This window comes from Pogonomyrmex barbatus, unplaced genomic scaffold, assembly GCF_055798465.1.
Source record: "Pogonomyrmex barbatus isolate J1 unplaced genomic scaffold, ASM5579846v1 scaffold13, whole genome shotgun sequence".
NCBI classification, from domain to species: domain Eukaryota; kingdom Metazoa; phylum Arthropoda; class Insecta; order Hymenoptera; family Formicidae; genus Pogonomyrmex; species Pogonomyrmex barbatus.
Genome location: NW_028297109.1, coordinates 4,963,845 through 4,990,071, shown reverse-complemented (window position 1 = coordinate 4,990,071; position 26,227 = coordinate 4,963,845). Strand labels below are relative to the sequence as shown.

The following is a 26,227-nucleotide window of genomic DNA, read 5'->3' as shown; positions in this document are numbered from 1 at the left end:
CTCTCTCTCTCTCTCTCTCTCTCTCTCTCTCTCTCGCTCGCTCGCTCTCTTTTCTTCACGCACTCACGCGTTCGCGCTTTCACTTTTTCCCCATTTTCTCTTTCATTCTCTCGGCTCTCTTTCTTTTTCTCGCGCGTTTAAACTTATTTTGTTTCACGTGTGCCTTACAAACGCTTATATATTTGGTTGTATGTTCTCCTTGCGATAAAAGATCAAAGTTTTTTTTTTCTTCTTTGCGAGCTTTCGTGGTCGCAGTAATAAATCTCCATACGTCTCTCTCTCTCTAATAATAATCGGGACAATATTTAATTATAATAATCGTTAATAATAATTAATCGTATTATTATTCGTCATGCGGTAGTAACATCATCGTCACGGCATTCGCGCGTCGCTTTCCCAAAATTATTTATCTATACACATTACGACGCCGCTTACGTAAATATCTCTATGTATACCGACGACGACCGCGGTCTCCATCTTTTCTTTTTTTTTTTTTATGCATATTACTTGTCGCTAATTTTACACTCTATCGCCGCGGAACACCGAAAAAATACCAGCTCGTACAATACACCACAAATTTTGGACACCTGTCCCTCCCCCCCCCTTTCTCTCTATTTCTCTTTTATTGAGGAAAAGAATAATATATTAGGTCTCACCTCGGAAATTGGATTCGTAATTCTCGAGCCTCGGCGTACGTGCCTCTGCGTCGGGAAATTGCGACCACGGGACTTAAGAACCCGATGATAAAAAACATATCGAAAGCGTCCATCGTTCATAGATTTTCCTAGGCTTTGTCATATACGAATATCCAGGAAAATCTCACGGATTCGGAAATTTCCAGGATATTTTGGCGTATACATCCGAGAACCTCCGAGAAAGATCTTGTCCGATCAATAATTAATTTCTAAGCGTATCGCCCTTCGAGATTTCAGAATTCAGGGATTCAAGAACTCGGGGATTCCAAGATTCGGAAATCTCGCGACTCGAGAATGTAAAAATCTAAAAGTTTCTCAAGTTTCCGAGAGCTCGCAACGGCCTTCAGAATCCGAGGATCCACGAATCTGACGGCTCGAGACGATCGATGACGATCGAGAATTCAATATACGAGAGACAGGTGTGCGATACCTCCCCTCTCTCTCTCTCTCTCTCTCTCTCTCTCTCTCCTCTCTCTTCTCTCTTTAATACAGTACTGGACAAACGTACGCACATCCGCATTCTCTCTAATTAATTCCTCGTTATTACAACAAACTACGTGCGGAGCTCGGGGCGTCGACGATCGTGCGCCGGGAAAAATCGATTATTCGCACCGCGACGTCACGTCGCGGCAAAAGTGCAGGCCGACTGCGACGGAGCCGATTTAGAATACACATTTAGGACGAAACCCTCGTTTGGATCGGCGCGGCCGTTATTTGTGGTTTTGTACAACCCTTTATTTAGTCATTCTCTCTCACGCACTCTCTCTCTCTCTCTCTCTCTCTCTCTCTCTCTCTCACACTTTCTCTCTTCTCGCTTTCACTCGAGACTAATAATTAGTGATAATAACTATATCGGCTAATCGACTATTAATTTTCATAGTTTTATCGCCAACTACCGCGCTACTTCTTTTTTTTTTCGGACCGCACGCGCTAACTAACGCCGCCCAAAGTGAATCCTCGGACTCTTCGCCTTTGGTTTACGCGAACGGTTTGCGAGAAGCATCGCGCGAATCCGGACGAGGGCCGAAGGAATCTTCTCCTATACATCTAACATTCTCCTATACATGTACGTTTTTTGACGGAAATGTGCGTCTCGATCGTCGACGATCGCCGGCTCGGCTAACAATACCTTACGCGATCAGGGCGCATGTTAAAAAGGATGTCGACGACGACGACAACGATTCACTACAAATTCTTCGTCCTCCAATTCACGATCTGAGACGCTCTCGCGCACTCTCGCACTACGCATGAAACTATCGATAGTATTTTGCTTCCTGCCGACGAGTCGCCGGCACATATCGTGGACTCGTCGTGAGAGACAATTCGTAAAAGTACGATCGCGAGCGATCGATTCGCGACCATGGCGAACCATGACATTAAATCGAGGAAGGAGAAGAAGGGCATAAAATGCGAGTGGTCCAACTCATTTCTTCACACTTTCCTCAGGATTCTCCACCAGAATCCCAGCAGATTTTATAACAAGATCTAGAGAGCCGCGAAGCGTTCTGTAAACTTAAATCTAAATTTGAATCTACCGAAGAAAAGATGGGAAAGTTGACTCTTAAATAAGCCGCCATTAAATGTAGTCGATGCGATTAAGAAATTTTTCAAAGCTTTTTAAAATTAATATCACGCGGCAAAATTGCCATTTAATACAGAAATGATAGATAATTATTTTTCCTTGATGATTATGCTTGTTTCGTTTGTTTTGTCAATTATTATTTTTAAATACATAACTTAATAATATAAAGACGCGTTTACGCGTTTGTACAAAATCAGAAAATTCCACAATAACGAGATATTTCACAGATTTTCTAGATCAACGTTTGCAACTGCCAAACTTAAAGTGACAATTAATTATTCAATCCACATAATCCAATTAGATTGTTAATAAATTATAATCCGACATTTATCAATTAAAAAAAATGTTTAATATCAATATCCAGATATAAGAGTTACGGCTAATTTTGTGCGAAATCAGTGCAAAACCTCGGAGGATTTTTCTAGCTTTGCCTTTTCATCACCCGCCCTCCTCGATCCTCGACTCGCGTCACCTTGGAAATAAACGATGGCGCCTTTCCTCGCGATATTATCGCGATATTATCGCGACAACGTTGACACCATTAATCATTTCAGACATTTCCGAGGCGATCGACTTCTCTCTGTTGATCGAGCAACGTCGAGCAAAGATATCGTCGTCGGGCAGCCTGATTCCTAACAAATCGGATTACAGAGACTCGGGTTTCAAAGTAGCCGGTATCGCCCCGTAATATCGGTATCCCGGCCGTCCATGGAATTCTTGGGGGAAAATTCCCGGTCGTGAAATCGCGGTGATAATCTCGTGTAAGCGGTCGTGTATAGCCACGCGAATTGGCTCGTTCCAGGCCTGGCGCTGATCGTTCGAGTTTCTATAGTGCGGGGTGCACGCCTCATTTACCCGCCGCCGACGTGACTTCCGGCGAGATTCAACGGCCGTGGCGAAGTGTCACGGCGGCCCATTTCCGCAACGGCCTTATCGCTCTTTGCGGAAAATCGCCGTGTTCGACGAGCCGAACACGGCGCGCGAGAGGCGGCTTCCCCGGGGATGTGTAACGACCGTGTAAGTCCAGGATATCCTGCCCTGCGGAAGGAGATGGCAAAAAGTGGATGCCGTTAATATTATCTAATCAGAATCTCTAATCTTCTCGTCTGCTTTTTAATTCACGACAGTTCGCGGGCTTCCGTTCGCGAAATATGCCGACCGGCGAAGTCGCTTGAATTTCTCCCTTAAAGAGCCGCGGTGGAAAAGAACGAGCGACCCCCTGATTAATCCCGCGTGAATTATATCGACGGGTCGAACATCAAGAAAGCGTGTCGACTGAGTGTTTTAGCTTTTCAAAGGGCTTGATCTTGCCAAACGGAGTGCGAAGTGCCTTTTATCTCCGTCAATATTATCTTAATGCAACCCGGTCAAAGATGTTCTTTCTTCAAAGTCCGATTCTCCGAGAGCCGCGTATTTACACGAGATATGTGGAAAGCGGCGCGATTTAATTCCGCTTTTTAATTCTCTGTTTAACGTCTCCTTAGATTTGCCGTTTTGCGATAATCCGACTAATTAACGATGGAGAAACAACTGAAAAGCAAAAGGAAAGGAAAAAAAGAAAAAGAGAAACTGGACCACGCGCGCATCTCGAAAACTCGTCAGGGAGCTTCCATTTTTTTATGAATGCCGTTCAATCCGAGAGTCCCACCGAATCTCTGCCTCTCCGCTTTCTCCCTTAACCCCCCTTACGCAATCGAGGCTGAATTTAAAAGCGATCGCGATGAGAAAAAAAAGCAATATCATCGAAAAATCATCGAAAAAAATATGAGAAAAAGAAAGCGCGAGTTTCTCTCATTTCTGAAATATATCGAGGATTTTCGCGGCACCGCCGAGTTCCGCGATTGTGTTAATCCTACGGGAGCGAGTCTCCAACTTGGCGAATTAAAAGTGGTGATTAATTTGATATTAACAAGTAAATGTAATTTAACTTTCCGGCTTTTTCCTTAGGCCAATTACTCGGCGGATTGAAGTGCCCAAGTTTCTCCTCGTCAACCGAGCTAATCGAGAGAAGGGACGCCTAGAAGGATGGCCGATCGAATCACGGAATTTTCCCACTCTCCCGCGCCATTTCTACGACCACAAATCTCACCCCATTTTGATCGATTCAAAATTCCCCGAATTCGGACGCAGAGAGACGCGAGATTATGCTATTCTTGGCAACTTGGTCTATCAAACTCCGTAGACTCATTTCTACTTCTGACTGTAATCAAAGAAAGGATTAATTTTAATACTCGAAAATCTACACCTATGATTATATTATAAATATATTTACATTATATAAATATTCGTTATTTATTTTTACGAGTAAGATATAATTTTAAATAGGGAAATTTGGTAAAGAATTATAACGTACAAAAATTAAATTAAATTTCAATAAAATTATTAGCGACTTGCAGAAATTTAATATAATAATGAAAAAAAATGTTTGTAACAAATTACACAGAAGTATTTTATGAATAGAATAACAAAAACTTCTCATCAGAGTGATAAAACTGTTTTGTTGAAAAACGTATTTTTTTCTCTTGCAACTGTTTAATAAAGCAATTTACAATGTTTCGTTGAAAATCAATCTTCAAGGTTATCAATGGGGTATAAAATTTGAGAGCAACGGTGAAATTAAAAGAGAAAGCGGTTCAAAGTTATGGGGATAAGAAAGCAACGATGGAAATGAAATGGTAAACTACCATGAGCAAGACGAAAGGTAAAAGAGGCACTTCCGACCGGACGTTGTTTTAGCCCTCTTCCTATCGCCACCCACGCATCGTTCACATCCCCGTAGCATGTTCTAATGGTGCCTATAGCCTCTTCAAACACGTGTATCGTGAAGTGACCGCGATAGCAATTCCCGACGCTTTATAGAAATGTTTTTCGATCTTCCCGAATTTTCCGTTCGGAAAGCGGAAGAAAAGGTTCGCGTATGCGAATAAGAAAAAACGAAAGAATGGGCGCTAAGAAAAAAAAAAAACATATTAAAAAATCGCGACACGCGATTAACAACAACGGTTCTTCCCTTTCTTTTTCGTATCGAGAAATTATTTCTCAAATATCGCGTTTCGCGGATCATGTTGTTAACCATTTAAGCGTTATTCATTCGGAAATTTTGAGTTTCTGCCTTTTCTGAATTAAAAAAATTCGCGACTACTTTCATTACATAATTCGGCCGTATCATCGCGTTATCGGATACATAAGCGACATCGAGGCGCGCCGCGAAATGTCGAACCGCGAAAACGCAGCGTAGCCGCGATATTATCGATTTCGCAAACCGTAGCAAATCCTGAGCCCGCTTCGAGGCGGCGGATTAATCCGAAGGGCGGATATAGGGAGAAAACGGAGAATGATGGGTCGGGACGCGTGTGCACTCGACACGACTCTCTCTGTGTGTGTGTGTGTGTGTGTGTGTGTGTGTGTGTGTGTGTGTGTGTGTGTGTGTGTGTGTGTGTGTGTGTGTGTGTGTGTGTGTGTGTGTGTGTGTGTGTGTGCGTGCGAGAGCGTAACTTCCCCGTCACTATTCATTCAGACAAGCCTTGAACATCCAACATCTTCACTTCCGCCGAGCAAATCGCGCTTCTGCGGCAAGTCGAGGCAGCCCGCTCATTGCATTATTACTCGTGCTATATAATGCGGCTCATCGACTAAATTAAGCAGATATGATCTCCGCGTACGCGCGCACGAGGACGGAATAGCCGTCGTCGCCGTTTCTCTCTCTTTCTCTTGAAATGAACTCGCAAATGCACTATCGAGCGCCAATTGTCGCTCGCTTTTAGAAATTACCTTCCGACACGCGAGTAACGAGTTCCGGCGTTTCTAAGGTGCCGATTTCAAATTTTATTATCGACCTGTTTAATTTATTTTAATAATAATTTTAATAATAATTACATAGTACATTTTTTCTATATCTCCCAATCAACGAGATATCATACGTCCTTTTTATCATCGGAACGAGACTCGCCAGGATGACGTATTCTCTCGTAATTTGGAAGTTTTCTCCGAATGAGTCGCGTGTGCGTGTAATGTTCACAATTTAATATTCGCAAATTTAAACTTGTCTCACCCCCCCGTGGAGATTCTCTCTTTCTTCACGTTTTTCCTCCCGAGGCAAATTATTCTACGCCATTTTTCTTGCGGCGCGAAACCCCACTCGCTTCTACCCCAAAAGTTGCAACTTTTTTCCTTACGGATTCCGGGATTATTTGCATAATTCGATTCTTTTTATTCTTGAATTTCGACTTGGCGTGAGAAGAGATACGGTGCCCGACGTAAACTAATCGACACGGGATTGTTCTCCGTCTTGAGATGCGTCACGTGCGCACGTGCGTTACCTCACGCAACACGCGTGATCCAATGCACGCGTCTTGAATTTGCACGTGAGACTAATTTGATTAAACGTCAGCTAATTTCATCAAGTGATCAGCAGGGATATAAATTTCACAGTTACGACTATCCAACGAGATTCCTGACGAGCTGTTTAATTAACCAATCGCTGAATTTACGTCTTTTCAGCTGAAAACAGATAAATTTTTATAATTATAATGATTGAATGGCACATTGCAAACGTTATCATCTGTGGAATCATCAGAATTTCGATCGCGCATAATTTTACGTTTGCGAGTAAGTCATTTCGCATTCGGAAAAAAATGCATGAAGACATTAATTTTCATTAAGGTGAAACGATGAATATAATTTAAATTTGTAACTTTGTAGCGATTTATGTAACTCATTGCAATTCGGATAATCAATTTTGACATACGAGAAACATGAAGGGTAACATAACGAATCGTTATTTCTTAATTGACGTCAGGTTAAAACATTTAGGACACGTTAGGATGGACAACCGTAATCATGTTTTTGCATACTGCATAATTTTCTGTAATGTTATCAGTCTTCGGCGATGCTATATCGTGTCGAGAAGCGCGGGGTGTTTAATTCAATCCCTGTTTTAAGAGTCGACCACCCTCGGTCGGTGTGTCGAAATGAATTTCCAACGTGGAGTTTCGCGTGCGCTCTATTAAATGAGATTTCTCTCTCTCTCTCTCTCTCTCTCTCTCTCTCTCTCTCTCTCTCTCTCTCTTTCAACCATGTTTTGTAATCGAATATACTCCATTCTCGTAGCAACAGTACAACCAGCTATATTACTGGCTATGCACACAATAGTCATTTGCGAATTCGCGGTACAGACCCAAAATCGTGTTCGGCGCGGTTTCATTAGTATTTAATCCAAACGCAAGCAGCTTCTGTGTTACATCAGAAGGAAATCTGATTTTTATGATTTTAATCATTTGAACAATTACCTGAGTGCTGCAATCGCAAATTAAAAATAAAGCTGAAATCTGAAACGCAAAGACTATCAATACTATCGAATATTGGAAGAATGTAAAAATCTGACGTGGGCCACGCTAATGACTGTATTTTAATGATAATAATAAGATCAAAGATAAAAAGCCTATTTTGTGGAAAGCTAAACGCGTCGTCGTTTCTCCGAACGCTTCGGTGCTCTTTCGATTTACATCCGCGATTTTTCCAAAAATTTCGTTTCGCCTTTTTATTCGGTTCGCACACTCTGTCCTTCTTCCCCCATCTTGTTTTCTCCCTTTCGCACACTCTCTTTCTCTCCCGCTCGCCTATTCACTGTCATACCCAGTTTTGCGACAAGCATATGTAATATATATATATATATATATATATATATATATATATACCATATATATATATATATATATATATATATACATATATATATACACACTACGTTTAAACTACGCTTTAAGAGGCCTACTTAAGTAATGGGCACACAACACGGGGTTAAGGTATAATATATATATAATACATATTATATATATATTTACGTGTTACGCGCTTACGGCTAGATACGGCTAATTAGTTTTGCAATGCGTCAACATCTTTGTCCGTCTGCTTTTTCACTAACTATAGGTGTATCGTTCCTTTTTTTTTTTCTTCCTGCTCCTCTTCTTTCTCCGTCTCTCCTCCGTCTTCTGCTTTTTGTTCCTTTTTGTTAACAACAACAGACTTACTTAACGCTAATTATGTTTCTGGTTTGTTACTTTCTAAGGCCTTGTGTACTAGTACGGATCCTGCTGTCGCTAAGGCAGTGGCTCTTTTTTTCCTTTCTCTCTCTCTCTCTCTCTCTCTCTCTCTCTCTCTCTCTCTCTCTCTCTCTTTCTCACACATATACAGACAAACTCACTTATTTACTTCTGCATACGTTCTTTTATATTCACAACATTCGATGACAAGTTGTAGTCCGAACGAGAAATAGACGATCAGCTTCCGGCAGATGCTCGAAATTTGATTCGATTTGACGCGAACGCGATTTCTTTTCGTTATACATTCGTAAATCGAATACAACACCTGCCTCTTCGGAGAATCGACGATTCGTAATGGAAGTATCAACATTCTCTTCTCACTTTGATCTCCAACTCAAAAGTCAAATCCGGCTGACTTGACTCGAGTCATTTTCACTTTCTCGATGTTCACGTTGAGGTCACATTGGTAATCGCGAGATGATTTTGTGGCTACGTGATACGAAGAGACAAAGCGATAAAGCGAATCACTCGCTAAATTGGAAGATCAATGCTCGGCTCTCATAATTATTATTAATATTATTAATCGACCGAGTATTAGTATCTTCTAGTCTGATTGATAAAATCAAGATGTCACGGAGATCCGATTGTGATTAATGAAGTCGAGATCGTAAGCGCGAAGCGATAAGAAATTTAACCATAAAAACCGTGTATCAGATTAAAGATTTTTGACAATGATGTAATAAGTTTGATAGGAGGCTTATTATTAAAGTTAAATTAACGTAATGTTCCTCTTGACGAACAACCGACCGATCATACCACGAATGTGGACATGTGGACTATCAAGTATCTTCAAATTATTCACCTTATTTCTTCATTCATATTCAACGGCGTACCGCCGGATATTGTCCTTGCGCTCTTCAATCGACACGACAAATAACAAAGTCACAATGGCTTCTTTTCGCATTAAACGACGCGTGTATCGCGGTCGTGGCGCGCGGCAAGGATTTTACATCTCGTATTATATTCTGATTCGCGTAATTACACGGCGGGGAGTACTTCATCGTATCGCGAGAACGACATTATGATAATACCTAATAGCGATAATAAGGCCGGGGCGCGCACCACACGCCTTTCGCAATAACGAAGATTATTATGAAATCCGCGGACAGCGCTGTTATTACTTCGCAACGAGTATTTTACCGAGCGCACCCTCCCTCCCACGCCTCGTTTCCGGCCTCGTCGGAACGAGAAATCCGCTCGTCATCCGAGCTCGAGTCCGTACCGTGCTGGATTCTGCACCTCCGAGCTGTGGCACTAACGCTGTTTTCGGCCGGGAATCATCTCACTGATTCTCGGAGCGAATATTTTACACACGAAAAACCCCACGAATTTCCCAACAAATCCGCGCGAACCATTCCTCAAGATGGCCCGACGATATATAAAATAAAAAGAGCTTTATATAATCATACGTGAATTTACGAACGACATTTACCATTTTTCTTCCCTTAAGTATAGAAATTAAAAATGATAATTGTATAATATATAATCCTGTTGCACAACAAAAGAGGTAAAAATGTTACTTCTTAAACTCGCCATAATATCGCTCGGAGATACAAAGCTTCGACAAAGTGGGTAATAACGCGCCATCATAATGTTTCCGAGACCAGTCTGACAAGGAGCTATTATTAATCGGACTATGGACCACTTGAAGATGACAGCGAAGCTTCGTTGAATTTGCATTACCGCTATTCTCGATACACGGAAACTCGCACCGCGAAACTTCACTCCGACATGAAATTGCTCTCAGAGTCAAAATTGAAGCTTCTTAATATAAATATTTCATCCCAACGCGAATCTGTCATTTTTATATGTATGCATATATAATATATAGAAAAGCTCGTAGAGTATAAAATATTATTCCAAATAGGACTTTAAATAAAATGGAAGTCACAAAGATTTCCTCGTCTCACCTTTTCACGCGCTGCACGCGGTTAATTAAAAGCTGTCGAATTCAAATCTTTCGTATTTTTTTTACATTTTACTTAAATTAAGAGAATACCACAATAATAATAATCATCTTTAATTATCTACAAACTTAGTGAGATAAAAATTTCTTCTTGTCGCAAGACTGCTTATGAAAAGATATCATATTGCCTGATGTAGGATTTCGTTCGTCATCGTGATATTTCCCGCCGATTCGAAGGAACCTGTCGATCTGAAGACTCGCGCGTTTCCGAACTCGTTCGAGATTTTTGGAAAAAGCGCGGAGACGAACGGCATATCGCCGACGACGGCAGTCACGAAAAGCCGCGGTGCGTGAAATTGAATTTTAGGTCGCTCGACTCACTCTCGCGTACATTTGCGACTCCCCGGCGTTAACCCCTTTCCCCTGAACTACGTCCCCCCCCCTCCGGTCTCGCTCACCGTCCGCGTTCCCGCATATTTCCACGCTGAAGGGATAGGTCGGTGAAAAGCGGAATACGAGCGTTTAATCTAAAATTACGGGAACCTTTGAAGCCCCGGAACATTTTGCTGCCGTCTTCCTCTACTTCTTTGCGCGTCGAAAGCAATTTCGCGGTTTCCGTCAAAATTTCGCGAGATGACCGCTGCCCCTCTCCCCCCCCTCCCCCTCATTTCGGGTTCCTCCTCCCACGATTATTTTTTTTCTCGCTTTCCGTCTCGCTCTGAATCCCTCGCATCTGGGTCGGTTACGGTAATGTCGCATCTAATAAAGTTTACGAAGGTAAAGACGATATCGTTAACTGAAGAAAACGCGGCAGACGCGGAATTAGCTTTCAACGCAATTACGTAAATTGAGGTTGAAAAATGTCTGATTAGCAATTAGTAGCTTGAATCGGATAAATCCTACTTAGTTAGTGCCTGCTTGTAGATTTAGCAACGCCGTCGATGTCAAGATACATAATATATCGATCATTTATTAATTCGCGATTATCCAATACTCTTTCGATACTACTTTAGATTTTAAGCCTTGGACGTAGACATTATGTTCGACTCTTAACTGGCGATGCGAGTCCATTACGATCCTGCAACTACAAAGCTGTCAAAAGAATTCGGAAAGAATCGCCGTGAGTGGCACAAGGATCTCCCCACGAGTGCTTTCAGACCGCTCCCAAAGACATCTCTGCCTTCTTCCCTCTCACAATATATCAATGAGAAAGTTTATTAGAAAAAGGACGAGCGGAAGAAGAGAGGTAAAGGAGCTGACTGGAATCTCGTAGGATCGTTCGCATCAGCAGTTAAGAATTAAATGAAATCATCTATTGATTCGAGCGAGAGGTTGACCAATTCGGAGGTGAAAACTACTCTCATCCTTTTTCTCCTGTTTCGTCTCTGTTTTCCCTCCTTTCTCTCTCTCGTCCCTTCTCTCGTACCTTCTCTCCCTTCCCTCGCCGTTTCGAAGAGATCGGTCGAACCTCCTCAAAAATACGGGACAGAAAGACGTGGACGTCGGCGTCGTCGGGGACGATGTCGGCGACGGTGGCCTGTTTTATGCGGACGCTGTGTGTTGGATGACGTGTGTGTGTGTGTGTGTGTGTGTGTGTGTGTGTGTGTGTGTGTGTGTGCGCGCGCGCGCGCGCGCGCGCGCGCGTGTGTGGGTGATGGTTGTGTATGTGTATGTGTGTGAGATCAATACGTACTTTAGCTCTCTCTCTTCCTCTCTCTTTCGCTAACCCTACTCCGTCTACCCTCCCGCCGTTCTCTCTGCGAGAGAGAGAGAGAGAGAGAGAGAGAGAGAGGGGGGAGAGAGAAGGGGAGAGAGAGAGAGAAAGACCAAAACCCGACCAGTCCCCCGACCCTGGGGTTCCTCCGATCCACCTTCCACCACTCTTTCACCCTCGCCGCCGCCACCGCTATTCTCCGCATACTCTCGCTCTCTACCCTTAAGCCGCCGCTGCCTTCTCCTTCGCCTCGTCTCTCGGCTACCTTGCATCCCTTCTCGCTCTCCCGTCGCGCCGCTCGCGATACGTCCTTCCCTTTCGTGACCGTACTTCCCTTCCGGCCGGGATTTATTGCCGTTATTATTTTAACGTCCGGCGAATGATTCGCGTCAAGAGGGTGAACTCGCTTGCTCGCTCGCTTCGCACGTGACGCGTCGTAAAACGCACCCCCGTCCGCCCAGCCTCCCACGTGTGAGCGAGGGAGGCAGACTGCCGTACACAGGGTGGGTAATTCGGTGACTCGACTGGTGTCAAGGGTGTTTTCGGGACTCGCGCGCGAGCCTGCCGGGGGTTGCGATGGCGAAAAAATGGTAGACCCGACGGTGGACGGAGGGGATTGGGGAGTCGCGGGACCGGTCTCCGGAAGATATCAGGGGCGTTTAACCCTCGACGCCGGAAAATGTATCTTCCTTCGTTCCTTCGCACCACCGTCTCCGATTTCTTCGCGCCGGACTTCTTTAAACCGAGGATTGTCATGCACTTTCTCCATTATTCTTCATTATCGCGTTCATATGTAATTTCTGTCGACGGGACGGTCACGTTTTACGTTTCAACTCGCCGTACTTTATCCCCGCAGTTTAACGTCGCCAAAGTATTATTCAACAACGTGATTAATTACTCATTAATTAGCCTCCCCATTTTTCCCGCGTCAATATATCCGCCCTTTAAATCCGCCGTTCGTTACAATTCCTTTATTAACCGTGCCTATCCTTTATTTGTACACTTCCTCTTACACTACTTCCACACGAATGCACGTGCTATTTCGGTCTATCGATTCGGCAATTCATTAAAGTTCCACGCCGTCGGTCGATCAAATCTGCGGTTTTAGTATCACGCCGTTTGAATTCACTCGAAACGAAAAGCGCGATCGTTCCGACCCGGGGGAGGGGGGGGGATTTTATGTCCGAGCAGGGAGCAGGGATCGACTCTCTATTTACGAAAGTGCGGTGATTTTACGAGATTCGATGGCACCCGATGATAGACGTGAAAATATTGTTTTTTAAAGATTCAACAATTCCCGAATTGCGGTACGCGATCGGAGAGCAAAAACAAGTTCTGCTCTTACTTCCGCCGATTATCCGAGGCTCTAAAACGCGAAGGCGAAATAAACAGTTTTCGAGAGATCGAGCTCTGTCTTTATGCGCGAAATGAAAAACAAGCTTCTCCGAGCGAAAGCAATGTAATGCTGTTTTGTGCAATCACATGGTATGATTGAGTAAGCGTAGTAATACGAGACAACTCGACATTTTAATCAAGGAACAATCGAGTCGGAAATATTGCTCGCTCGCGAAAGGCGCAACTGCTAACAAACGTTTTCGTATAAACGAAGGTCCGAGATATCTCACATCCCGTTTTACGACACGATAAAATGTCGAAGCAATTATTTATCGGAAAATTTCTGCGACGCCCTAACGACATCTTAATAAGACCGACGCCTTCCTACAGCTATAAACGATTGAACATGAGACGAATCGCTCGTAACGAAATTATGATCATTTGTTCGATAAATATCGGAGGATCATGCCCGAAATGAATTTTCACGCTAAGTAGTAATCTGCGAGTCGATAAAAATCTACGAGCGTAAAAGAAAAGCAGAGCAGTGATCTATTTTTCATTTTTTTCTGTAACTGAGAATATAGAAGAATAAATAGAAATAAAAGTGATAAAAACTAGAAGTAACTATGCAAAAATGATTTGAAGAAAAAAGAAAATTTCTTTCTTTATATTTGAAGAAAAATCTTAATAAGGCAAATAGAAGCAGCCGAGATAAAATTAATGAGAAATATTATGAGAAGTTTAACGTGTTAAGTAAATAAAAAAAAAAAAAAAAAAAAATTAACTGTACATATCAAATTAAGACGAGAGACAGAATTGGAAAAACTAACGATATAAAGAAAGAGAGAAAGAGAATCGGAAAGGAAGAGAAAAGAAAAGGACGCGTATCATGGGATTCTTTAATTCTCTCTTTGGGACGATATGCCCAAATTGCGGACGCGATTCTCCCGCGAGTGTTGCTACTACCGTTGTCATCGAAATGAGAATAACAGGAGAAAACGAGAGAGAAAGAGGGAGAGAGGTGTTAATTTTCGGGAAGAACTCCGAAGTAGGATCGTCCAGAAAACTTCAAAGTCGCGCTCATGGCAAATCCTTCGCGACCCCGAGTGCTTTAAAGAAGTTCGTGGATACCTTCTCCCTCTCACTTTAGCGTTGTATTTTTATTACGTGTACCAGTTTGGGCAGATCTAAGTATAACACGTTTCTCTGGCAGATATTTTATATAAGAGAAACCAGCCGTCTCTCTAATAAAATCAAGAAATAAGCTTCTAATGTTCTTTCTCGGGAAGAAAAATGTAACAATATTTTCCATCAATATTTATGTGTGTACGCTCGTATTAACATCGTCTACCTATGGAATATATATATATATATAACGTTCTCTCTTTTACACTTTTGATTACGTAATCTATTTTCCGAAATGTTTTCAAACTGGTGCTTGATCCTTCCTATATAAAAGCCATTTTGTGAGTCAGAGTCTGCGGTCAGGCAGTATTTCCAAAGACTCGCATTCGCGAGTCGTCGTAAAATCGTGTCGTAAAGACTCGAACTGGCGGTCGTTGAAGACAATGTAAATGAGAAGCTCGTCCCGGTGTTTTTATCACGAAAAGCGCGGTCGAATAACAGCTGGATGTGATTAAAATTTCAACAGTCAAGTTACGAATCGCGTGCATTAGGATGTATCCGATGGGAGAGAGTTGCGAGAGAACAATGGGGGTGATATTAATTCCACTTCTCTCGCGGCGCGCGCGAGAAGCGGAATGCAAATTGTTCAACTGCATCCGTGGAGGTGTTGCCCGGGGTTTGTTGAGTAGTCTCTTCCATCCGTGGCATTTCGCGTTCTCGTGAAGCACCCCCTCCCCCTCCCCTCTCCCCCAAAAAGAAGAAAAGATAATCAAGGAGAATCGCGCTGAAAACCTCCGCGCCCGCTCCGTAAAATTCGTGAAACGTGAATGTCGAGAGATCCAATGAGAGTATAAAACACCCGATAGAGCGTATCTCGAATCTATTGTCCCGATGGAAACGATTTGTCGCTCGATATCCATTTGACTTTCCCGTATATTTTACGCGTTACTTCGGCCTGCGCCACATGCGATCCCCGCGGGGATGATCAACATTCCGAGCGTGTGTCGCGCCCCAACGTCGCGATCGGGGATATTTCTCCGGGGGATACGTCGGCACATCCCGACATATTTAATAAACGACGACTGTATCTCTCCGAAGCTGCCGAATTGCGACCCGCGCGGAATTACAATTCGCGCGAGTTGCAACCCTCCAAGTGCACGGACATCCGGTTGCGCGTCGCGAGACGGGAGACTTTAATCCGCATATTCTATAGACGCAGCCGGCGCGTTCCTCGTGTCGCATAACGCGGAGGACTGCGAAACGAGTTTCTCACACTTCCCTTCTCATCTATATTCCCTATCCTCCACCCCTTCGCTCGGCCCTTCTTCTCCATTCCGCGGATTCTCCCTCGCCGCAAATCTGTCTCATCGCGCGCGCGCGGACTCTCGCACTTCCGCTACTTCCGCTCGCATACATATTTATCTTTTTTTTTTTCTTCATTTTTTTTTTTTTTTATTTTAATCGACTGGTCCGAAAACATTGCTTATCATTTACTAGAGGTGAATACGATGGAACGATCCGCGAGATCGTCCCTTGTCACGTCGATGGAGAGGAAATCGACCGGAAGTCATGTGATCGATGATGAGGAAGCGATAATGAAGAAGATTCTCGCGGGAGTTATCGCGAACGAGGATGAAAATCAGCGTCGTTAGAACGTTAATCATTTCTGGACGAGTGTGTTCACTGTTCACTGTTCACTCGCGATAGCACTGGGATCCTAGCGAGGGGGATGATATCGATGTCCGCGAGAGAAACGCCGTTTCTTGCATACCAAGACAATGCGAGCGTCAATCCGATGGATTTTATTTTTACACAAAACCCGATCGATTTTTATATAAAATCTATCGGAATAAAATCATATCTGGTGACGCTCCGTACGATCACGTCTCTCATTATACGAGATTATGTTCCGCGTCATTTTTTTTTTCCTCCGCGAATATGTCTTACATCGTACCTTCAAGCGGAATGAATTTCGCAAACTTTATACTCTGTATAACGGTCCTCATGAGAGTCTGCTCCTTTTCCAAAGAGAAACTTTATCGATAGATTAACTTTTCGCTCTGATAAGTTTACAATACGTAGAAGTAGATATCGATGTTCCAGACTCCCTTCCGATTTGCAATTCCGCATTAGGAACGCACATTTTCCGATATAAAAAATAGTAAGAGGAGATAAAAAAAAGAGAAGAAAAATCGCGATCGCTTAGAGAATTAATGCGTTGATGGTGCGACGAGATAAACAATCGCGTTACACGCAGGAAGGCTGGCAAAAGCAAATTCTCGTGAATTTTCCCAACGGAAAGACTGATGATTAATTTGGCGCCATCCGCAAGCTCAACGCGCGAGTAAATAATTAATAAACTAATTAGCATCGATCCGCTTATGCACAATCTTTTCCTGATCTCGCGTATCGCGGCGTCGATCGAAGGTTGCGGGACTTGCCACCGATCTTTCCTCGATTCCACAATCCCCTTTTATCTCTTACATAATAACTTTTCCCTTATATAATACTCTTCTTCATGCATACTTTTTCTCGACTCACCCTTCTCCCTCTCACTCTCGTTAAATCGCGCGTGCCTACGAAGGCTTTTAAGACTCATGTATTTCTACACGACATCGCTCTATGTACATATACACATTCATATATATATGTGTGTGTGTGTGTGTGTGTGTGTGTGTGTGTGTGTGTATGTAATATATGTAAAATATATTATGTAACCGTACGAGAGAAGAATGTACAGATTGCCGCGCCTCAAGTCCCGACGTTGCAACATTTTCAGACGTATATTAAAGATAAGAAAAACGACAAGGGGGGGAACGATTTCGGTTTCGAGGAACACTATCGAGCTCTTTCTTTCGATTAGACACCCTTTGTGCCCGTTTACGGTGTATTTTTTTTCTTCTCTCACTCCGCCACGTAACGCCTTCGAGCGCCAGACACGTGTGTGTAGGCTTTAAATTATATTCACTCAGGACGCCTCTGGCGCCCAAGGCCCGTTAAGACTTTCGGAAATATATGCGACGTCGGAACTCGAGATAAGGTACCCTGTACACGTGTGGTATTTTACACACACACACACACACACACACACACACACACACACACACACACAACTACACGCGGTAGGCATTGGTTAGAGATCTCTCTAGAGCCCGTTCACACTGCTCCACATCGTGTTTCACGCCGTGTTGCTCTTTCGCGCCTCTTTCTCATCTTCCCCTTCCCCTCGCTAAGTCTCGCTCGTCCCTCCCCCCTTCCCGTCCCTCGTTTGCTCCCGTTGCTGCTATTAGCAGCTAATTAATTGTCGTTAATCAAGAATCGCGTCGAGACGGCGCTGTCATTTACGTTTGCACCGTGGCTCGAGACGGCGAGCAATATCGAAACACCGGCGGAGAATAATTGAATCATTTGATTTGAGAAAACAATTCAATTTTCTTTTCCAACTTTTTAATATGTACGCTGTTAAGTCGTAGAAAAGATCATTTGGGAAGGGATTTAATTTCAGACTCAGATCTGAATTGTACTATTTCAAGCGGTAGGCATTTAGACTCGATTGCACCAGCGTTATTTTGACTTCAAGCGAAACTTAAATATGTCTTTATTTAGAAAGAAAGACAGATACAGATGTTAAATCTCGCTTAAAGTCAGAGTAACGTTGGTCCAACCGAGTCTAAAAAATGCAGACCGAAAGGGAAACGTATCGAATAGAAATTGCTCGATGCGCGAGGATGCTGAAAACGGGAGGAGGGAGGGAGGAAACGGGGAGGAAATCTAACGCGAACATAACGGGCCGGTCCGTGTCGAATTATCCATAACACCGTTATCCACTGTAATGCCGTTAAGTCACGGTTGCGAGCTGCTGCTGGGGAACGCGGTTTTGCAGCGCGATGGGAACTGTCGCTGTGACCGGGACCAGACCCGGAATTCCTGGCAACACAAGCCGCGACCGCAGGACCGCCACGTTCAACTCTCCTCTGGCTCCTCGATGTCCTTAAATGGACCTGTCGATCGAGAGTGGAGGACAAGGGCGAGGAAAATGGAAACGGAGAAAAAAAGGGACGTGCAGGCGCGCGCGCGCGCGCGCGCGTGTGTGTGTGTGTGTGTGTGTGTGTGTGTGTGGGGCATGAGTGTCTATAAAGTGACGCGCGATCGACGTTTTCTTTGCCGATGGAATTTAGAAAAACATAGGCGAGATGGAAGAATAAGGTAAAAGAAAGAGAGATGGAAAAATACGACAGAGAGAGGAGAGAGGAGAGAGGAGAGGAGAGGAGAGAAGAGAGGGCGAATCCCATATCGGTAAATTGACGCGCGATCGACATGTTTCTCCAACATCCATCGTCCGCAAAGAGGATTGGAGGCAAAGATAGATTGGAGAAAAAAAGACTAAAGCGAGTCCGCTGGCGTAAATTTCTACTTGGCGAGAAGCTGCCAGAGGCGTTCGATCTTCCTGACCTCTCGAAACTTGTCCACTTAACCCTCGACTACTGTGGCGCATTTGCCAAGAATTTCAGGACAAATCGGACACATCGTGGGAACTGCGAGACGCAATTTATCGACTCGGGTATCAAGGAGTTGTTCGGTACATCTGTAAATCGGAGCGAGTTAATCCGTGGCGCACGAATCCGTGGGACTTCCTGGTCGATTACCTCGTCCTCGTCGCGTTTCTTACATCCTCACACATACACGTATACACACGTACATACGCGTGCTGTAATCCTTCCCCTTTTCCCTCCTTTCTCATCTTTTACTCGGTACACACACGCTCTTTACCCTTCGGCAAACGCATCACCTTTTTAATTTACACACATACACGCGCGCGCGCGCGCGTACACATACGACCGAGTACATCCATCATGCATGTGCCTATGGACATGTATACGCATTTACATGCAATCAGGCGCAAAAGAAAATCGAAAGTAGAGGAAACTCTCGAGGGTAAGGAAAACTCTCGATCATTCGTGATCGATAACTTCCCTCCTCTGTCTTCCTTTATCTTTCTATCTATCTTCCTCCCCAAGACTTCTTACTTCGTTCTACTACTTCGCTTATACATATACATTTTTTTTCTTATGTAATTATATAATTTATATATCTTTTTCATCTCTTTTTTTTCCACGGGAATGCTTTATAAATAGATCTCCCTTTATTTTCCATATTTCTATCTTATAAATGTAAATTAGTAACAATCATGTATTGGACAATGTTTAACAACACAGTTAACACACGCGTTAAACCAGACGCCTCTTTCTTTCTCATTTTTCCCCTCCTTATTTGACGTGCAACGGGCACACCCTGTTCCCCAGCACGATTTCCTGCAATTACGATGATGACGACGACCGCCCTCTCCTTCCTCTTCTTCGTCTTCTTCTCTATCTATATCTCTGTCTCTCTCTCTCTCTCTGTTTCTATCTCTCTTTCTCTCTGTATTTCTGCAGCGATGACTCTGCCCTTCCGCCGTCTGTTATTTACCCTCGTATGTACTTTCCCCCTCCCCCCCATTTTCCTTTCCGGTTCTTATCGCGCAGATCTCAGACATTGTAATCGATTGGACAAAATGCATTTCTTCACTACGGAGAAATTTCTTCTCCGCGGTAAAATGCCGGAATTTCCATCGCAATTAATCCTCCGGACGGAAATAGCGTTTTACCTTTTTTTAATTTCTACCGTAACGCACGTCTTTATGAAACAACCTGCTCTTTCTTATTATTCGAAAAGCGAATTTCGATGGATATACCATTATGTTTTTCAATTTAACGTCGTAACATTTTTCTCGTACCGCACGCGCGGCACACGTTTATTCTCCAATTATATCCGCCGCGTATTTTCTCGTGCAGTATCCATTATCTATTCAAAATTTTCCAGAGTAGATTCCAGCGAGAACATTTTAGCGTTCCCTCTAGATCGGGTAAATAGCAAAACGGTCGATCGGGATGGACGATCGTAACTCACCCCGAAACGGTTTCTCCTACGCCCGGCATTTTCTCCGCGCCCATATGATGCACTTATGTCCACATGAATATAGATGCGTACATAAAACACAGATACTAACACGACATAGCTGCGTTCTCGAGAATAGCAATTTGCCGCTCGGCTTTTTCGAGATAATAGAAAGATTCGGAAAAACAAATTGCGTTTAGCTACGGATTTCGGGGAAAACTCGGTAACCAAATGAAACTTGCATGGTAGAGTTATATCATATATAATAAATTTATATAATTTTTTATATTAAAACTACCCTACTAAAAAAATGCAGAAATTATAATAATAATTTTAGTAAAAATTTTTTGTACACACGAGAGATGAAATTGTATCATATATAATAAATTTATATAATTTTTTTATATTAAAACTACTTACTAAAAAAAATTTACTGAAAAAATATGGAAATTATAATAATTTTCTTTACATATGAGAGACAAAAAAATTTCGAAACTTGAAGACAAAAATAATTTTAGAAAGCAAAAGATAAATTTTCAGTAGTAAATTAGATAATTGATAAATGTAGAAATATAGATCTGATTTTCGCTCTTGGCTCGACTCGTCTATCTTTCGTTTCATAGATTTGCTGAATTAGAATAAAATTTGCGTATACGAATCGCGCAGACGAATTGTTTTGGATTCTGACGATGGATGTTTTTCCGACACATGGCGTAACAGATTATAATCGGATTCGGTGACGATTAATCAAAGCTCACACTCTGACTCAGCATGAAGGCGCGACTCGACTTTTCGACTATCCCCTTTGTCCCCCTCCCCCCCTCCCCCAAATCCCTTTGCGCGGATCGAAGTTGATTGCAAAATTATGCTCTTCGGAGCTTCGGCCCTTTCGGCGTAATTAGGCCCTATTTGCCTGTCAGACAATTTACCCGGTATTAATTATTAACGCGAGATCGCGGATCGCTCGTTTTGTTCGTTTCTCTCGAGTCTGATTAAATGTTGTACTCTAACATTTAATTATTCAATTCAGAGAGTATTAAACATTGATTACAGCGAGCTCTTCGGTTTTATGTTCTCTTTAAATGAGATGTCAACAAGACTGGCACGTAATTACGTGGATAATGTGTATACAGCTAATGTACATGTCTCTTTCTAAATATGTATTAAATTAAAAAGTCCGAGGCGTGTCTTTCTCCTGTATAAGATTAAAATAAACGATCGAGATCGAGAAACTTTTCGCAATTATTTCCCGTAGAATTTACGATCGAGAGTGAGATAAGAAACGCGACGAGAAACCCATACAGAGAGAAAAAGGAGAGAGAGAGAGAGAGAGAGAGAGAGAGAGAGAGAGAGAGAGAGAGGGGTGAATCGAGAGTTACCACCCTCTCGTCGAACCAGAAAGAGGTGTCGATGCCGCGGTGTTATTCCTCGAATCGAATCACCTGTTATATCTCCGATATCGGAACAGGTGTGACGCACAAGACGTTTCTCGCGTAAATGCGATCGCATCACGCGAACGAGTTGCGTGTACAGTCTATTTTTATTCTGTGTGATGCGCACGTGTGATTCTAAGATCGGGGACAACGATCCGCAAAATCGAACCGTCCGTTTTCTTCCATGATGGCAGAATATATACGTATGTACAGGTGTATTTCTCGGGAGGCTTTCGTGGGATTTTCTTCCTATTTTTTTTTTTTCTTATATTTCTATATTTTTTTCTCTGTCCAACCTCGCGCGACTTCGCTTTGCCCCCTCCCCCCCTCCCAACAACGAAAAACAACGACGAACAATTAACGGTTTCTTTAGGCGGTGGGCGAATTTGTGCGTATCGTGGGATTTCCTAGATTCCACTTCTCGTCTCTTCATTCCCCCCCCCCTCATCCCTCGTCCTCCATCCCTTCGGCGTTTTACCATGATCGAGAACTTCCCCTCTCTTGTCGCGCTTCTTACTTTACATGATCGAAGACACCTTCCTCTTGTTCTCCGTTTTATTTTACGTGATCGAGGACATCCCCTCTTTTTTTGCTCCACGCTTTTACTTTGCGTCGAGGATGATGGTTGCATGTGCACGTGTGTACGTGTGCACCCGTGCTGATGGTCTCTCCTGTTTTCTTTTCTTTTTTCGGGAAAGGGCTACACCGAATCTCTCGTTACACAACCAACCCGTCTCCTCGAAACTCCACTTTCCTTTGGTTACTATACACTTCACCTTTCTTCCGTTACTGCTATATCCTGCGCCCCATCGTTTTTTTGTCGATTCGCCGGTCGTATGTTTCTACCCCGTTCGTTCGGGATAGCTTTAACTTCGCGCACTTTTATTTCCTAAAGAAGCCTCCTTCGTATTTTTCTCTTCCGATAAAGACATTCGTGGGATTTTATTTTTTCGTCTATTCTTCCATAAATCAGCCGAACTCTGACTTTCCTCGCGTTTGTTTAGAATGAATTTCCGCCGGCGCAATTAATTTTTATCGTCTCCCTCTCTGAACATGCAATTCCTTCTACCCTCGCGACGGACGAAGCGATCTTATCGTCGAGATATTACAGATCTCGAAATATCCGAGAAAGAGCGCGCGAGCAAAATGGAGGATAAATAGGTGTCGATAAGACACAAGAACGAAAAAGATAACATAAAGAATGGCGTGTAACAGGTAGGAAAGGAAGGAAAGAAATGCGATCTGATTCAAGACGGAATTCAAGATGTAATAAATCCGTCGCGAAGGGAAAAAAGTCGATGACACTTGAAATCAGGATGAGCCTAAAAGGAAGTCGAAGTTCTGACAGTTCCCCGGGTGAAACGAATCACCAATGTGATCTCGCGCGACCAACCTCCACCGGCCGTCCACCGTCGAGAGACCGCCCTTCCGCATCGTCGGTCTCGATAATCGAACGCATCGCATCGCATCGCATCGCGTCGCGAGGATGCACCCGGCGGATCGAAATGCGGAATGCAGGACGGAGGCCGAGATTTTCTCGGAATTTCGCGCGTTTTCGCTTCCCCCGAACGCGGCGAACGGAAAAAGAGTCGACTTTAAAAATTTCTCCCTCTCCACCCCTTTGACTATCATCATCCCATTCTCGCGATTCTCGCTCTCGACCGATAAATCGCCCCTCCTCCCTTCTCTGCGATTCTCATCCTGACGTCATTTTCTCGCCCTCGTTTTCGCGTTACTCTCCCAGCTTGTCATTCCGTCCCTCGTCATTCTTCTTTTTTTACCCCTCTCTCTCTCTCTCTCTCTCTCTCTCTCTCTCTCTCTTTCTGTCACTCGTACAAATGTATACGCATACACACATACACGTACGTACAGGCATGCATACACCCTTTCCACTTTGACTCAGTTTTCGTTACAGGTTTATGTTTTTAATATTTATGATTATTATTTGCGGTAATGTCTAAACGAACACATATTATATCTCGATAATGTCATGCTTATTTACCATCCCGTGCCACGCATTTTTATACCCCTCTCCTCCCTCCAGCAGGTCCACACCGATTATATAAGAATATACTAGTCCCTTTTTCCCCCTCTTCTTCCGTGGATCCAAAATACTCACTTCTCTCTCTCTCTCTCTCTCTCTCTCTCTCTCTCTCTCTCTCTCTCTCTCTCTCTCTCTCTCTCTCTCTCTGGCCAAAGAAACTACCTATCTACGATTTTTCTTTTTTTTTTGCTCATTAAAGTTTAATTGCCTCATTAAAGTTTAATGACTTATACTCCAATGTGTATGTGTATGTTCTTCTGTGTGCCTATACGTTTGCTTTTGTCGGATTCTGCATCTATTCTCTTTCTCCTTCCTTTTTTGTCATCCTCTCTCGCACAGGCATTCTCTCTACTCTCATTTTCTCACTCTCGCACTCGCACTGTGTGTAACGTAATTTTAATATGTAATAATAATTGTGTCATTATCATTCTATCGTTTACTTTAACGTTACTCTTCAATCGTTTCTTTTTTTATATATATATATATATAATATATTTATATATTTATATATTTATATCGTTTACTCCAATTATTTAATCTTCATTATTATTTCTCATCATTATCGTTATTGTTAACTATATTATTATTCATTATTTATTATTTTATTTTGTTTTATTCATTATTATTGTATTATTATCATTATTATTAGCGCTAGACATTACGTTTCCTTCGTTCTCGGTTGTTCTTGTTGTTGTTAGTTTTTTGGTGGTTGATGCAGTTGTTCTTTGTTGTTCTCCCTTTCTTCTCTCTTTTGCTCCAGCCTGCGGAACCGAAGTCGTCGACGAAACCGGCCCGCGCTTCTTCACCCGATCCTTGGATCTCTTTCGCACTTCCCTTTCCAACTTCCTCATTATCCTCCGCGCGTAGTGCTGGTGGTGTTCTTTCTACCCGTGCAACATCCCGGGGACATCCCCTAATCCTTCGTATACTTCCTCGTATTTCGCTTTCGACGTCTCGCTACGTCGATCCCGTTTCCCTCGATCGAGTTTCGCTTCGATCGAGTCTGCGTGCTTCTCGTAATACTCTGGCACCGTGGAGACGAGCTCTCGCGGATACCGCGACAGAAGAAAACCCGTACAATCCTGCGTATCCAGGAAAGCGAGGCCGGCCATCCTATGGCGGGTCCTTCCTAGACGTCGATTTGGCCAGCGTTGCGACGTCCATCCCGATGAGAACCCCGGCGAGATCTCTTCTTCTCCCGCGTCGTCGATGTGCCGCCCGGTGGTGCGTCGCCGAACGTCTCCTCCGAAGAATGCGCCCCGTGTACCGCCCGCCGTGTGTCGACCCGCACTTCCGCCACCGCCGCCACAACCACCACCAGTCGCGACATCGACACCTCGCCGCGAACTTGAGGAACAGCTCGAGGATAGCGACCGACACGTCGCGTAGGACGGACCGTCGGGACGCGACGCCGAAACGACGAGGGAATTTCCAGCGGAAGTGCCGGCTGCCGGATCTCCTCCAGGACCTCCACCACCACCATCCGCGACGACGGCACTTCATCACCGCCCGCCCGGGCATCCCGAGGACGAACAGGAGGCAACGCACGACGGCGAGCCGATAGATCCCGGTCGAGCGTGGACCGAGGGAAACGCGAAGATCGTTGAGGGTCCTCCTCAGGACGAACGCGCCCGAGAGGAGCAGGCCGGAACCGATCAGCCGGAGACACCCGGAGGGTCTCCAGGCGTTGTACTGTAGCGCGTTCGCGGGAAGGGAAATCAGGATCGAACAGAGCCAGAAGAGCTGAAGGACGACTGGCGGGCTCGATCGACCGGGCGAGGACGCGCTCGATATCGAACCGATGCGGCCACTGCCACAGAACGCCGTGTCCTTTTGGCCGGTGGTAGTTGAAGATGCTGCGGTGCTGGACGAGAAAGGAGTGGTGCTGGTGTCCTGGTTGTCGCCCGCGGTGAGCCCGCGATCCGTGGACGTTTCCAGTTGGCCCGCCTGCGAGCCCGGATGCGGTTGGACTACAATCAGAATAACGTCGATCGTTGACTTAGATGAGAATTGAATCGGTTAAAGAAAGAAAACAGAAAATTCTGTAATTTTCCTCGATGTCGAAAATAAAACTTGAATAATATTAATTTATAAAAATATATTTATTTTCATTATTTTGAATTAATAAAACTCGAATTATATTAATTTATAAAATAATTTTTTTTTAATTATTTTGAACCAGACAACATGCTTGTCATAGATCTCTGAACGCTGAAAACAACGCCGCAAATCATGTTTTTTCAGCCACGTCAAGTTTTTAAAATTGAAGTAATATCAAAAATGATTCTCATATCAAAAATGATTCTTTTGCGATTTTTATAAAGAAGATTATTTTGAAATAATTCTGATAAGAAA

At 43.6% G+C, this 26,227-nt stretch overlaps 1 protein-coding gene across 1 annotated transcript in view; it reads right to left on the bottom strand.

Moving 5' to 3' along the window:
* Window positions 1-8,409: 8,409 nt before the first annotated feature.
* Window positions 8,410-26,227, bottom strand: part of Mid1 (calcium-permeable channel component Mid1) — a 74,954-nt gene continuing 57,136 nt past the window's right edge. Inside the window, exon 4 of the mRNA XM_089072596.1 lies at window positions 8,410-25,842. Coding sequence (XP_088928722.1) covers window positions 24,986-25,842 — 857 coding nt within the window. The 3' untranslated portion in view covers window positions 8,410-24,985. The remainder of the gene's footprint in view (window positions 25,843-26,227) is intronic.